Below are 15,786 nucleotides of genomic sequence, written 5' to 3' on the forward strand. Positions count from 1 at the left end.
TACACACTTCATTAGATGCATGGTGTGTTATCCACAGTTGGCATAGTGAAAAAAAGGTGTAAACAGAAGCTTATGCAAGGTCATGAAATGCAAGAGCTACATCATGTGGCATTTCAATGCAAAGCTCAAATTAATGTTCATGGTCATTGTACTTATCTTGGATACATCTGAGCTTTGCATATAAATGGGTGGCAAACTCTACTTTTTGAATTTCGTGGCCTTTTGTTCATTTTATTTTTTATAGCTGTGTAAACCAAGGATAAATTCATGCAGCTGCCGAAATGGGTTTATGCCATAAGGACCTAGTTTTTAAAGGTAAATTATTATTATTATTATTATTATTATTATTATTATTATTATTATTTATATCCCGCCCTCCCCAGCCGAAGCCGGGCTCAGGGCGGCTAACAACAATAAAACAGTACAAAAGTACAGCAGAAACAACACTCTTAAAATCATTCATTATAAAATTAATTATTGACTGACAATTAAATGACTGTCAGTTGCAGAATTCATCTGCAAAAGTCACAGAATTTGAAAAAATGTTACTTCTCTTTTTTTTATAAAGGCAGACACTGTTTTCCAAAATGGGTTGGGGGTGGGGGAGAGAGAATCAGGGAGGGCTTCCAGTAAAAAGAACAATGCACAATTCTTGTCCTTCAAACCTTACTGTTTTGCTAAACCACCCTTCCACTGCACAGCAGTGCTTGGGACAAAACATCCCAAGTGATACAGCTTGTACACACATGCACATCCCAGCGCAAAAACACTCAGAAATCTACAGTCAAGATTTTCTAATAGTGGTAAAAAAGTAAATTAAGAAAGCAACCTTATTTGCCTTTTTTCATAATTCTGCTTACAGTGCATTTATTTAATGGCAAGAATGTGCAGCATCTTCTTCATTCAGCATCATAAATTTGTCCCAATACATCTGGCCAACAAGACTGGTGGGGTTGAAGCATACCAGTTTCTACAGTCCAAAGAAGGGGTGAAACCCGACTGCCTTTTAACTTCCACAACCCCAGTTTACACAGCCTTCTCACCCTCCTCTCCTAAACCCTCCTCTAGTATCAATGCCCATCTGAGCAGAGGCTTTTCACACTTACACACCCTTGGGAGATCTAGTAAATCACTTAAAAGGAAGACAGGAGATAGGAGAGTCTTTGCAATGTTAGACATTAGCCCTGGAACTCATCACTGCCACCACAGAAGATGTCATCAAGTCATGACGAGCAAGTGTGATTTCCAAACTTCCAGCTGTCTTATATCACCAATTTATTTTTAAGGTTCAGAAGACACAACTGGACTCTAATCTCTCTACATTTTAGCCTAGATAAAATAGTCCTCCTACACCCACAGTCTATTAACTATATTGTTTCATCTTGTAGTTCATGCTGTGGTTTTAACGCACTCTCATTCTGGGTTACAAAAACAGGGTATAACATGTCAGAGATTAGCAAAGCAACTCTGGGGCCTAAGCGTCTGCTGTAATAGCAAGGCAAGTCATGCACTCAGATTTCTTCTATTTTTTTGCCTTGAGTATAAAACTGTTTTGCAGAGTTAGGCCACGGTTGGTTTCTCCAGCACCCAGTCTCTTTAGCAAACTGGGAAATTCTTTATTTGGATGGTAGACGATTACAGTCTTCTTGCCATCTTAAATACGACTGTTTGATATCAGAAACAAACACAGCTTACATATAGCTTCCTCTCTTTTAAAAACACACACTTCAAATGATATAAGATTACAGAATATTTTGGCCCTGCGTTTTTGAAATCTTTTCTACAAAGAAAACTCCCTCCTACTGTGATTTGTTCACAGACAGCCCCAGCCCAGAAAGTCATCAAACACACCACGCCGTACGAGTGGATCTCCCCTACGGATGGTCAACAATATTACTGTAGATTCATTGTAGCACAAGCTCTGAAGGATGAGGGCTCACTTCACTAGATAGCAGTCATGAAATTAAAAGACACCTGCTTCTTGGGAGAAAAGCAATGACAAACCTAGACAGCATCTTAAAAAGCAGAGACATCACCTTGCCAACAAAGGTCTGTACAGTTAAAGCTATGGTTTTCCCAGTAGTGATGTATGGAAGTGAGAGCTGGACCATAAAGAAGGCTGATCGCTGGAGAATTTATGCTTTTGAATTATGGTGCTGGAGGAGACTCTTGAGAGTCCCATGGACTGCAAGAAGATCAAACCTATCCATTCTGAAGGAAATCAGCCCTGAGTGCTCACTGGAAGGACAGATTGTGAAGCTGAGGTTCCAATACTTTGGCCACCTCATGAGAAGAGAAGACTCCCTGGAAAAGACCCTGATGTTGGGAAAGATGGAGGGCACAAGAAGAAGGGGATGACAGAGGACAAGATGGTTGGACAGTGTTCTCGAAGCTACCAGCATGAGTTTGACCAAACTGCGGGAGGCAGTGGAAGACAAGAGGGCCTGGCGTGCTCTGGTGCATGGGGTCACGAAGAGTTGGGCACGACTAAACAACTAAACAACAACAATGCTCAAAGTGTACAGAGGAACTCTTTGACTTCTTGCATGCCAGAGACCACTGTGCGGCTCATAATAGACTTGCAGCAGAGTTTCCTTTTTAATTGAGTATCTTTACTATTAAGAAAAATTTACACTGGTTGAATATTGATAAAATAACATAACCCTTTCCTCTTCCAGCCATCTGGCCAGAGAGCTAATGCTGACTCAATGCTCGTTTACACACTGACACTTTTCACTCTCTCTGACCCTTGCTGACCACATGCCCTTTTTATAAAGTCTCCTGTTGCTGGGCAGATTTTCTGTTGCCTAGCAGCCGGTTCAAGACCAATTCTCAAGCTTGTAGAATGTTCCAACATTCCGAACAAATGGAGAGGGCTTCGCAACTGTGAAAAACAAGCCTAACTGCATGCACTCTGTAAATGCCCCCACTAACCAATAGCAGAGAACAAATTATCCCAGTCTCCAGCTGCAGGAGATCCAATGGGATATTATAAAGGACTCTTCTATCTGTTTCAGGTGCGCTACCCCCCCCCCCAACCAAGAGACCTGATGGAGAAAGACTCACCAACCAGACGCTCTTCTCCTACGTGCCAGCTGCCCTGGGGCAATGTCTTGCCTAAGATTGCTGGAAGGTTTGGAACCTTCCAGGAAGGAAGCAACTGACTCTTATGCACACACAGAGAAACTGGTTGTGGTTCTGAGATGATGCTAGTTATTTCCATGGGGTGTCTGGCTTTATAATACACAGCCCAACCTGAGAAGGATGCCAGGCATGGAAGTGGTGGACTTGGGATTCCCTCCTTACATTTCAGCCCAATTTCTCCTGGGCAAACTCCAGCAGTCCTGTTTTCAGGTGTTGGGAATTAACCAGTAGACGCATCAAGCAGGAACAGGGGAAAATGTCCTTGAGCAGGTATATAATATTTATACCGCAGCTAATTGATAAAGCCCTTATAGATGTTACTATGTTAGGCAATTTTGTGTTTTTAATACTGTAAACTGTCCTGTGATCCTTGGACGACAGGCGGAATAGAAATTTAACAAAACAAATAAAAATATCAGGCATCAGAGAAAGAGCTTTCTGATCAGAGGATGGTGTTTCTAGGGATTCTAGAGCAGGGGTCAGCAACCTTTTTCAGCCGTGGGCTGGTCCACCGTCCCTCAGACCATATGGTGGGCCGGACTATATTTTTTTTGGGGGGGGAATCAACGATTTCCTGTGCCCCACAAATAACCCAGAGATGCATTTTAAATAAAAGGACACATTCTACTCATGTAAAAACACACTGATTCCCGGACTCTCTGTGGGCCGGGTTGAGAAGGCGATTGGGCCACATCCGGCCCCCGGGCCCTAGGTTGCTTACCCCTGTTCTAGAGTAATTCATTGGCTGAAAGGCTGGCAACCAATACCTTGTGAAGGTTTCTGGGTGAGGCTGCGAGACCCTGAAGGCAATATGGTATTCCCTCCCTGTATACCAAACTTAGGAGTGCTTGGCCAAACTGGTGGGTATATGTAGTTAGGCCAATATATACTTTAAACTTTAAACATGAGTGTGTGGGAGTAATACAATCATGACACAAAGAACACTGAGACATTTATTGGTACTGTTAAAGTTACAGTCCCAGCACCTCTTTTCTTTGTCAGGGCTATGCACAGAGGAAACCAGAGCATCTTATGTGGGTTGGAAGATGATTTCCAATGTGTTAGCAAGTATCAGAAACATTGCAGGCCTTGGCAGTTTTCTAGCAATACATATTCAAGGCTAGTTCCACTTTTCTACTTTCTTAGGAAAGACACAGATAGAAATATGTGGGAAGCAACAGACAACAATGGGCTTGGAGATATAGCTGCGTAATCAATCGAGACACATGATATACAAAGCAGGGAGATGTGTAGTCATTTCAGCTCAGTTTCAGTTTACTGTCTGGGGCTTCAGACATGACACTATATCCTTACCAGGTGAGGAGTGGCACAGCCCATTCAGGTTTTGTGATACAGAAAAGAAGCCACATTCTTCTGGAGCTAAGACACAACTTAAATATTTAGATAAGCACAATGGTTTCTATATAGTTGCTTACCATTGTGTGCAGAGAACAAAGCCTTGTTTACAGTTACTTCTTTGTCTGAACCAACACCATCATGTGCTAAGGATTCAGGTTTGTATGAGTATTACAGGATTGGAAATCCTTTTTCTGAACTCACACCCTGAAAGGAGAAGCACGCCTGACTTCATGAGTGGAAAAGGGGTCAACACTCGGAGCCTTCTTACTTTTTACTTTACCTAAGCAAATGCTCTCACCAGATTTCAACCCAAAACCAGACCTCTGTGGCTGCACCCAAACATTAGCCTCCCCCTAACTTTACTGGTCTTCCGTTACAGGATTAATACCTTCCTATTTCCTATTTAAGGAAATAATTTGGTCTTTTCTGGTAGGATCCTATGATTATTTAGTTATTGAAACACTTGCCATAGAGCTTTTCTTGTAAACATCACAAGGCAGTGTAAACAAACAAATGAACCTTAAAGTTATATCAAAACTTACTTGCAGAATAAATAAAACAGCAGCCAACATTAGGGCAAAACAGGTATATTAAGTGAGTATGCCAAATTGGTATGAAAGTTCAGCAAAGGCCGGAGAGAATAAGTTTCTAGTAGATCTGATATAACATCAGTCTCAGCACCTGCCTCGGTTCAGAAGCAAAGCAATTCTAAAGAAAAGGCGCTACTACCGAAATGTATGCTATCCTTACAATGTTTTTACTACATGCCTCTTTTTTGCTGTTTGTATATTGCTGCTTTATTGTACTTTATTATTTCTTGTAAGAGGCCTTGGACTATATGATAATAATAATAATAATTTTATTATTTATACCCCGCCCATCTGGCTGGGCCTCCCCAGCGACTCTGGGCAGCTTCCAAAAAAATATTAAAATACTGTAATACATCAAACATTAAAAGCTTCCCTAAACAGGGCTGCCTTCAGATATCTTCTAAAAGTCTGGTAGTTGTTGTTCTCTTTGACATCTGGTGGGAGGGCGTTCCACAGGGAGGGCGCCACTACCGAGAAGGCCCTCTGCCTGGTTCCCTGTAACTTCACTTCTCACAGTGAGGGAACCATGAGAAGGCCCTCAGCACTGGACCTCAGTGTCTGGGCAGAACGATGGGGGTGGAGACGCTCCTTCAGATATACTGGACCGAGGCTGAGAAAAGTGGGGCACAAATATTTTCAATTAAACAGAAGATTTTCTGAATCAAGCTAATGAGAGTGGATGAATTTAGATACAGCATTCAGCAGCCACACACACACACACACACACACACACACACACACAAATATGTGCTTTTCCAACATGAGGAGTGCGAAATAAACATAGGGAAACAAGGGGTGATGTGACCCTTGCCAACAGTCAATGGGTGGGAGACCTGTGGACCTCCAGATATTGTTGGATTTCAACTCCCATCAAACCCACCCTTCCCCCACCAATCCCAACTTGTAAGCCACACCCTTCATCATCCTAAAACTGAGTGGCAGACGCAGAACTATTGGAGAGATTCCTGGATGGTGACCCCCCCCCCGCATGCCAGCTGGGATGAGGTCCTCTGGCACACAATGGGAGGCTGCAGCTGTTGCCAAACCAGCTTCACAACGTCCTGATTGTGCCAGCTGCTGAGTCGCAGACAAGCCTAGAGGGAGATGATAGAAAGGCATGGTTCCACTGCCATCTATTCCTCCTCTGCCAGGATAGCCAGGTGGTGCTGGAGACACCTGCTGGTCAGGAAGATAAGCCAGCCAGGAGTTTCCTAGGGAGGATCTAGCCCAGAGCCATCCAGCAGCCCAGGGACAGAGAAAACAAACAGGAAAGCATTGGGGAGAGATGACAACAACTCAGGGTGATTTAACCCCTTCCTATCTTGTAATTGAGGCCAGGAGGGGAGATGGAGCCACAGGGAACAGGAGGGTAGCTCCTCCCCACTCAACACACCCTGGAAGCGTATCAGCAGATGTAGGAGAAAAGGAAGCTCTAGGGAAGAAATGGCAAGTGCCCCACATTAGCCTCCTGCTGGAAAGAGAGGGGACTAAACTATCAGGAGGCAACAAATCGGAAGGATCAGAATTTTTTTTTCAAAAAATTGTCTTTTTGCGCTTGCATTGTTTGGAGTATACTCAGTAAAAAGCAATTTTGCTTTGAAATAAGCTACATTTTACAGAGCCTATCCTTGATTAGATTTTGAAGGAACTGTTTAGCATTCACTTTAAATTCAATATTTCAAGTGCAGTCCCTTACATTAAAAGGATTAAAGGAGAGAGAGAGGGGGTGTGTGTATGTATGTATGTGTGTGTGTGTGTGTGTGTGTGTACAATATATATATATATAGAGAGAGAGAGAGAGAGAGAGAGGGAGTGCAAAAGCAATAAACCTGTCATGGGCTTGCACTGCACAGATCATGAGCAAGACCATAACTACCTGACAAGTTATTGTTTGTAAGCAAACAAAACAATAATTAATCCTGTTCCTAACCAGATAGTTTGGTTTCTGTGTAGATTGTAACCCTAGCATGACTAGGTTGGAAAAGCGGCAGGGGCTAACCACATCTGAATCCATTAAGTCTGCTGCAAAAATAAACTTTTATTTTCAACACAGCTGAAGTTGTCCTATATAAATAAAAATATTCTAACACTTGAATTCACATGAAATGCAGAGTTCTATATACTTATGAATCTGAAAAGGCAACACCTTCATAGCACTGAAGAGATTTTTAAAAGCACAGTGGTACCTCGGGTTACAGGCACTTCAGGTTACAGATGCTTCAGGTTACAGACTCCGCTAACCCAGAAATAGTACCTTGGGTTAAGAACTTTGCTTCAGGATGAGAAGAGAAATCGTGCAGCGGCGGCGCAAGGCCCCATTAGCTAAAGTGGTACCTCAGGTTAAGAACAGTTTCAGGTTAAGAACACAGCTCCAGAACGAATTAAGTTCTTAACCCGAGGTACCACTGTACCCCTATATACCCTTCCTGCTGCAGAGGAATAATTCTCACACACAGTTAAGAAGAGGGGGGAAATGATATTGAGATATTGTACTATAAACACAAAGCTTCCTTCTGCAGCTTGTGTCATACCTGCTAACAATATCAACCTAGACACATTGACATGTGCAATGAATCTCTTTCACAAGTACTGATGGTTGATGGTGAAGAATAATAATTTCATACCTGTTTTCTTAGAGATGTTTTCTTGGGATTGAGCTTGTCTTATAACGCCAGCAACGGTATTCCTTACTATCTGCTCTTCACTCTGCAACAGCTGAACAACACAACTCCAGAGGTGTAATGTATCAGACAGACCTAGGTATTTACAAAAAGAAATGTTAGGAATTTTTTTTAAATAAACAACAACACCAGAATCATAGAATCTTAAGAGTTGGAAGGGACTCAAGGGTCATCTAGTCCAACCCCCTGCAATGCAGGAATCTCAGCTAAAGCATCCATGGCAGATGGACAAACAACCTCTGCTTAAAAACCTCCAAGGAAGGTTTTTGTATTTGGAAAATGTGCATAGCTGACAAATTGGGGGGGGGGGGAATCAAAATTTTAAAATAAAAAAGCTGAAGAGAAGACATTTTACAACTGGCACCCTGTTCTGCTGCCACAAAGTCTGCTGACACTGACTTTGTCAAGTTTCTAGTGCTAGCTGAAGACACATCTATTCGCTCAGTATTTTGATGTTTAGCTTGGTTATTTTGTTTTACTTGCTCTTCCGCCCAGCTGAGGTTGTTTAATTGTATATTTCATTAGTTTTAATGTGCCTTGCCCTGGGGCCATTCATTTCATTAAAAGTGAGTTAGAAATTGTTTGAATAAATTAAAAATATTAAGCATAGTCGAATGCTATAAAGCACTGTTACAGCAAATCATACCATGCAGATAGGCCCATTTTCTACTGAGAGGACAGATCTTCCTGTGCAGAGGATCAGGTACTCTACCACAAAGTCACAGTTGTTCCCTATATAACATATGCACATCCTTAAGATTTATCAGGCCTCTTCCTGCTTCCAAACATAAACATAGGTGGCAAGCCAACTGAAATTTAAGCATATATTCTGCTGATTTTGGTGTGTGAGCTTATCATGTGATTTGTTCTCTCACTGAAATGAGTGAAATTTAGAAGCTTAATTTTGGCTTGTTTGTGGTCATAGTGCTTAATTCTATTTACTTACCCAACAGAAGCTTTTGACTGGTCAGAAAAAATGGCGTAATGCTCACAAGAATCTCTGCAGCAGCTAATCGGAGATCTGTTTGCTGTTCATCTCCGCAGAAGGAAGTGACTATGCCAATCCACTGCTTCATCTCTGATTTCACCTCCTATAAGAAAATTAATACTGGCTTTAAAAGCCTGAAGGGAGTAAACAAGAAGGGTCAAGCGCTATACTAAAACTGGCACTAAGACAGGAACTAAAAAGTAATAATAAACACAAAATGTGACATTCAGTTTCCACAGAACCAGCAATTCATTTGACACAGAAAAGGAAACCAAAACCATTGCTTTGCTTTTGACAAAAGAATGAGAGAAAGAGAGAAAGAGAGAAAGAGAGAAAGAGAGAAAGAAAGAAAGAAAGAAAGAAAGACAGAAAGAAAGAAAGAAAGAAAGAAAGAAAGAAAGAAAGAAAATCAAATTTGGCACAACAGATGGGAGTTCACCACCACTGCTTTAAAAGAATAAAAACTAAAACAGCACTGCATAAATCAGCAGTGGACTCCTTTGTTAATTGTTCTGAGACAATTAACATCAAATCAATTCTGCCATTGGTCTTCAATGTAGTACTTGTTCATGCACTGAAGTCATAATCTCAGGTTTTGTATATATGAAGCAATTAACTTTATGGGTTCATCAAAATGAACCTGAAGAATGGAAACTCTTAATGTATAGTCATAGTAAATCTGATGCAGACATGATTGTTAAATGAGATTTCCTTACCTCCTGCTGATCTTGGACAAGATGGATGACCAACTCTGAGGCAAATTTGAGGGATATACTTTGAATTTCAATGCTGCAAAATAAAAGATTAACACAGATCCACAAACGTAAGTGTGAAATAAATGTCAAAGCTACAGCAAAATGCAAGTCAACTGGCAAGCAGTTTAGCAGCATATTGTGTGTAACAAGTGAAAATGAGATTCTCATTTTCACTTGTTACACACAATATGCTTTATTATCATAAGTCAGGATGAAATCTAACAGTCCCATTTGTTACAGCTGCTCTGCATGTCAATATACAACCAGAAGAAAAACTTTTGCTTAGGCATGAGGTTGCGCCTTGTGGATATAGAATTGCACTGAAGTATGACAAACCCTCCTCCTCTTAGAAACCAAACTACAGTGGTTACCTCGGGTTAAGTACTTAATTCGTTCCGGAGGTCCGTACTTAACCTGAAACTGTTCTTAACCTGAAGCACCACTTTAGCTAATGGGGCCGCCAGCTGCCGCCGCGCCGCCACAGCACGATTTCTGTTCTCATCCTGAAGCAAAGTTCTTAACCTGAAGAACTATTTCTGGGTTAGCAGAGTCTGTAACCTGAAGCGTATGTAACCTGAAGCGTATGTAACCCGAGGTACCACTGTATCTAAGATGATGGAAAGCTCTATAGAGCCCCGCCCTGTGAATCGCCCTCCCATCAGATGCCAAACAGATAAACAACTATACAACTTTCCAAAAACATCTGAAGGCAGCCCTGTATTGGGAAGTTTTTAATGTCTGGCGATGGCTGGGGCAACCCAGTTAAATGGGCAGGGTATAAATAATAAAATTGTTGTTGTCGTTAACAACCAGTGCAAACGTGTGTAGTAAGATGCATGCCCTGATAACCTGTTTTCTATAAAAAGGGCTAGAGGAATAATGTTGTCATAAAAGCAGGTCTAGTGGTCAAATGGAAGATCTGGAGAAAAATACCAGCAGTTTTAAAGTTCTACGGTAGAAAAGTTGATACACCTGCCAAATCTAACCTGAAAGATATGAATGGCCCATGACAGACAGTAGGAAGTGATAGATTCCTTCACCAAACGGCAAGTTGAATACCAGATTTGTTGGTAGCACTCATAACTATGTCTCGTAAAACCCTTTGAGGGCTGCTTTGCAATCAAGTGATATATATAAATTTTATGAAATAGAATAAAAATATGGACAAGGTAATTTATTAGTTAATTTTACAATATAGATTCAAAATTCAGATCTCAAAAAAGCAAAGAAAAACAGGCCTCCTGCGATTGTAGCTTTATGATACAGCAATAACCATTGCCCTGAAACACTGATTTACCATTTTAAATATGAAGATGCTGGTGAAAAAGAGAACCAGAGGAGCCACTCAGCTTTCTGCTCAGCCTGTAATTCATTTGGACGACTCATCACTTCTTAGCCTTAGCTATGGGCTTCTGAGTATGTATTAAAAATACCATAGAGGCAAATTGTTAAAAATATGACAATGTCTGGGGCTTAACAAGACAGTGAGAGCACAAATATTTCTCCACTCTCACCCTCTGACATCAGTTTATTTTCACTTGGCAACCTGCAATCAGTAAATATAAAAAAGACAAAAGAATTTACCTGTCAGAAGCATCTGCAATATTCAAAACCCAACGCAAGAATTCTCTTGCATTCATTTTTAAAGCATCTTCTGTCCCTGAAAGCACATTTTGCAGGTCCATATGGTATAGAGCCTCTAATATCTATATATAATAGCAACAAGAGGGGGAAAGGTAAAGATAAAAATAAATTTGGCATGAATTGGATCCATTTACTCCAAAATTATTACATGTTTTTTACAGATTACATTAGTCATGCTGAGAGACCCGCTGAAAATGATGGACTTAAGTTACTTGCTTATTTGATTTCAATGGATCTACTATGAAAATTGCCCACATTGGATAGCACTGTGAATTTTACAGTATTTGCATCCAGAACGGGAGAGGGGGACCACTGTTTTTACCTTACAAAAACATTCCGGATGCTTTTCCTTTACAGCCATCCAAAGGAGGATCTCCTCCAAACCAGACAGTAGACACAATGGAACTTTCCCCCGTTCTTCCGTCACAGATTTGGCATGTCCTTGCTTCAGCCACAGAACAGTCGCTTCTAAGACCAACAAGCGCACTTCGCAGAACTCAGAGCGTAGCAGATGTGCAACTGACAAACAAGGTTTTACTGTTTTCGGTTTGGCGGGTGAACTGTAGTTTGCAAATCCAGGATCTGAAGTCACCGTGAGCATCGACAGGAAGAGTTTGGTGATGCTCTGGAGATACTGAGGAAGTCCTGGCACTGCAGAAGAGTAGCTGATACCCGTTGCCAGTTCCGAATCTGAGATAATTGTGCCTATTTTATCCCAAAAACTGAGCAGCTCTGTTCCTGGAATTAAATATGATAGGGTGGTGGGATGAGGAATGAAAAAGGAAAGGTTGTCTTTGGTTATTACTCATAAAACTTGGAACACAATCCAATCAAACTTGAGCACATTTAAGCAGTGAAATATTTTACCTGCTTCCTATGACATAAGAAGCCCACATGATTTAACAACAGAACGTATGTTCAAATTTTGAGGGGCATTTCCCCAAGCTTCATATATTACTAATGTTTCGAAAATGAGAACTATTTCTTCAGAATTACTCAAGTTTTAAGTTCAACAATTATTTTGCATATTTAAGTAACATATTAAAATTTTTGACATAGCTAAAATACTAACAAGTGAAATCTGAAGGTCTCCCCCACAACTTTGCAAACATGCTAGTGTTACATAGTTTCTTCAGGGTAATGAATACAGGGAAAAGTAAAACCCCAAACTGTATTGCATGCCATAGGAGAAGCATTTCACATCTGTGCACAAATGGGGAACTGGAAGCCTCAACAATTAAACTTAGCCACTTTATTTTATTTATTGTAGGGGGTTGGATTAGATGGCCGTGAGGGGCCCTTCCAATTCTACAATTCTATGATTAATTATTATGACATTATTCACACACAGATATTTATTTCAGTCTAAAGGCCCACAAAAACATTTTCAAAAGCAAAATAAAACAGAAATACAAGGGAAAGGGTTCCAAGGAGGTCGCTATGTTTTATCCAAAGCATGTAGGTTTCTGTTTCTTAGTACTTCCAAGAGGAACTTAGCCATGATAGTAGCATTTGACCTATCTCCAAGGAAGTACTTAAGGTGGAATTTATAACATTACCATTATCATCATTTATTTATTTATAACCCACCCATCTGGTTGGGTCTCCCCAGTCACTCTGGGCAGCTCCCAACAGAATATTAAAAACACGATAAAACATCAAACATTAAAAACTTCCTTAAACAGGGCTGCCTTCAGATGTCTTCTAAAAGACAGATAGTTGTTTATTTCCTTGACACCTGATGGGAGGGCGTTCCACAGGGCGGGCACCACTATCGAGAAGGCCCTCTGCCTGGTTCCCTGTAACCTCACTTCTCGCAGGGAGAGAATCATCAGAAGGCCCTCAGTGCTGGACCTCAGTGTCCGGGCTGAACAATGGGGGTGGAGACACTCCTTCAGGTATACTGGGCCAAGGCCGTTTAGGGCTTTTAAGGTTAGCACCAACACTTTGAATTGTGCTCGGAAACGTACTAGGAGCCAATGTAGGTCTTTCCAGACCAGCATTATATGGTCTCGGCGGCCGTTCCCAGTCACCAGTCTAGCTGCTGCATTCTGGATTAGTTGTAGCTTCTGGATCACCTTTAAAGGTAGCCCCACGTAGAGTGCATTGCAGTAGTCCAAGTGGGAGATAACTAGAGCATACACCACTCTGGCGAGACAGTCCGCGGGCAAGTAGGGGCCCAGCCTGTGTACCAGATGGAGCTAGTAGACAGCTGCCCTGGACACAGAACTGACCTGTGCCTCCATGGACAGCTGTGATCCATTCATACCACACCTTTTCTCCAAGGTCAAAGTGGAACATAAAGGTTTCCCCCTTTCCATTTTATCTTCACAACCACCCTGTAAGTTAAGTTAGGCAGAGATGGTGGCTGGTGGCAGGTGGCAGGTCCAAGGTCACCCAGGAAGCTTTAGGGCTGAGTGAAGATTTGAACCTTCCTAGTGCAACAATCTAACCCATGGATAGGCAAACTAAGGCCCAGGGGCCGGATCCAGCCCAATCACCTTCTAAATCCGGCCCACGGGCAGTCCAAGAATCAGCGTGTTTTTACATGAGCAGAAAGTGTCCTTTTATTTAAAATGCATCTCTGAGTGGCATAGGAATTCATTCATTTCCCCCCAAAAAATATAGTCCAGCCCCCCACAAGGTCTGAGGGACAGTGGCCCCCTGCTGAAAAAGTTTGCTGACCCCTGCTCTAACCACTCTACAACACTGCCTCTACACTAGGGATGGGAGGATCTGTCCATTTTTGTTCTTTCAGCTCCTCATGTTTCTTAAAGTGTGAAATTGGTAGACTTGTGTTCCAGAATCAGATTTCTCCCCTGTCCATACTCTACATCAGTTGATACAATCATTGTTCTAATATGACAATGGACAATCACTGCAAAATGTCTTGTATAAGATGTCTTATAGCCTTCGTGTGGCTGCTGTGAAAGAACAGGAGACTGGAAACTCCTAAACCAGGCAATCCAGATGTGGATTGTCCAAAACACATGTTCAGAAGGCTGCTGGGGGCAGCAAATGAGGAATACCAGCATCCAGCAGCTCATATGTGTTTTTTAGGCTCTGATTTAGACAACTACTTCACCATTTGAGGGGCTTAGACCCTTTTTGGCTCCCAGTGGTCATCTATTTAGTTGGGGAAGGGGAGACTAAGCAAACACAAATGTTTTCACAGACCTCTGGGGCGCTGTTTCCATATGTTTGTAGCATCTCAAGCCACAGCCAAACATTTCTGACTTTCCCTTATACTCAACATTTTCTCAAAAATGTCTTTCCCAGAAAAACAAAAATCTCATTACAAATGAGTAAATAATCCCTGCGCTTCTACCCCTGATGAAAAAACCCTTCCCTACTTCTATTTACTTCTGCCTAACTTAAAACAAACTCTTTTCCTTGGCCAATGCTATAACTTTTATTAAACCAACACATGTATTAATTTCTAAAGTAAATGTCTGGCTCCGTAACTTAAGGTGAATTAAAGAGGCACTTCTGTTCAGACAAAACTATGCTGCTGGAAGCACGGCTATTAACATTTTCTCTATACCAGGATGAAGAAAGATGGAAAAGGAATAGGAAGGAAGATAAAAAATATTAAAGGTAGGATGGGAATTATACACATTGATACTTTGGGCATGACCAGAAGGTATATTCTGCCCAGATAAAAACAGTGTTGCTTCAAAATATAGCTATGCTTTTTCCAACTGGAGGTTGATCACTGGCTAGCATCTTAACAAAAATGATGCAGAGCCATTAAACTTAAAATCAAGAACTGAGGATTAAATCATAAGGGTGACTCTTGTTGAAGACAGGATGGTGAACCAGACGGCCCTTTGTTTCTGGCATTCCAGTGTTGTTGTTTAGTCATTTCTGACTCTTCGTGACCCCATGGACAAGAGCACGCCAGGCACTCCTGTCTTCCACTGCCTCCCGCAGTTTGGTCAAACTCATGTTAGTAGCTTCCAGAACACTGTCCAACCATCTCGTCCTCTGTCGTCCCCTTCTCCTTGTGCCCTCCATCTTTCCCAGCATCAGGGTCTTTTCCAGGGAGTCTTCTCTTCCCATGAGGTGGCCAAAGTATTGGAGCCTCAGCTTCAGGATCTGTCCTTCCAGTGAGCACTCAGGACTGATTTCCTTCAGAATGGATAGGTTTGATCTTCCTGCAGTCCATGGGACTCTCAAGAGTCTCCTCCAGCACCATAATTCAAAAGCATCAATACAGTAGTGCCCCGCAAGACGAATGCCTCGCAAGACGAAAAACCCGCTAGACGAAAGGGTTTTCCGTTTTTCGAGGCGCTTCGCAAGACGAATTTCCCTATGGGCTTGCTTCACAAGACGAAAACGTCTTGCAAGTCTTGCGAGTTTTTTCCCTCCCCCCCGTCTTCTAAGCCGCTAATAGCTGCTAAGCCGCTAATAGCGCTAATCCGCTAATAGGGATGCTTCGCAAGACGAAAAAACCGCTAGACGATGAGACTCGCGGAACGGATTATTTTTGTCTTGCGAGGCACCACTGTACTTCAGCGATCAGCCTTCTTTATGGTCCAGCTCTCACTTCCATACATTGCTACTGGGGAAACCATAGTTTTAACTATATGGACCGTTGTCGACAAGGTGATGTCTCTGCTTTT

General features: G+C 41.8%; 1 protein-coding gene across 5 annotated transcripts in view; it reads right to left on the minus strand.

Annotated features, from left to right (window-relative positions):
- Positions 1–15,786, minus strand: part of THADA (THADA armadillo repeat containing) — a 157,213-nt gene that overhangs the window by 23,315 nt on the left and 118,112 nt on the right. For 3 of the 5 annotated variants that reach the window (XM_081854447.1, XM_081854446.1, XM_081854448.1), the window contains exons 32-36: positions 11,484–11,899; positions 11,102–11,223; positions 9,479–9,551; positions 8,721–8,865; positions 7,718–7,849 (exon numbers count right to left, since the gene is read on the minus strand). In XM_081854447.1, the coding sequence (XP_081710573.1) occupies positions 7,718–7,849; positions 8,721–8,865; positions 9,479–9,551; positions 11,102–11,223; positions 11,484–11,899 (888 nt within the window). Of the gene's footprint in view, positions 1–7,717; positions 7,850–8,720; positions 8,866–9,478; positions 9,552–11,101; positions 11,224–11,483; positions 11,900–15,786 lie in introns of those variants that run through there. The other 2 variants (XM_081854449.1, XR_014154525.1) reach the window with 2 other exon arrangements.

This window comes from Podarcis erhardii (genome assembly GCF_964252035.2).
Source record: "Podarcis erhardii genome assembly, chromosome: 3".
NCBI classification, from domain to species: domain Eukaryota; kingdom Metazoa; phylum Chordata; class Lepidosauria; order Squamata; family Lacertidae; genus Podarcis; species Podarcis erhardii.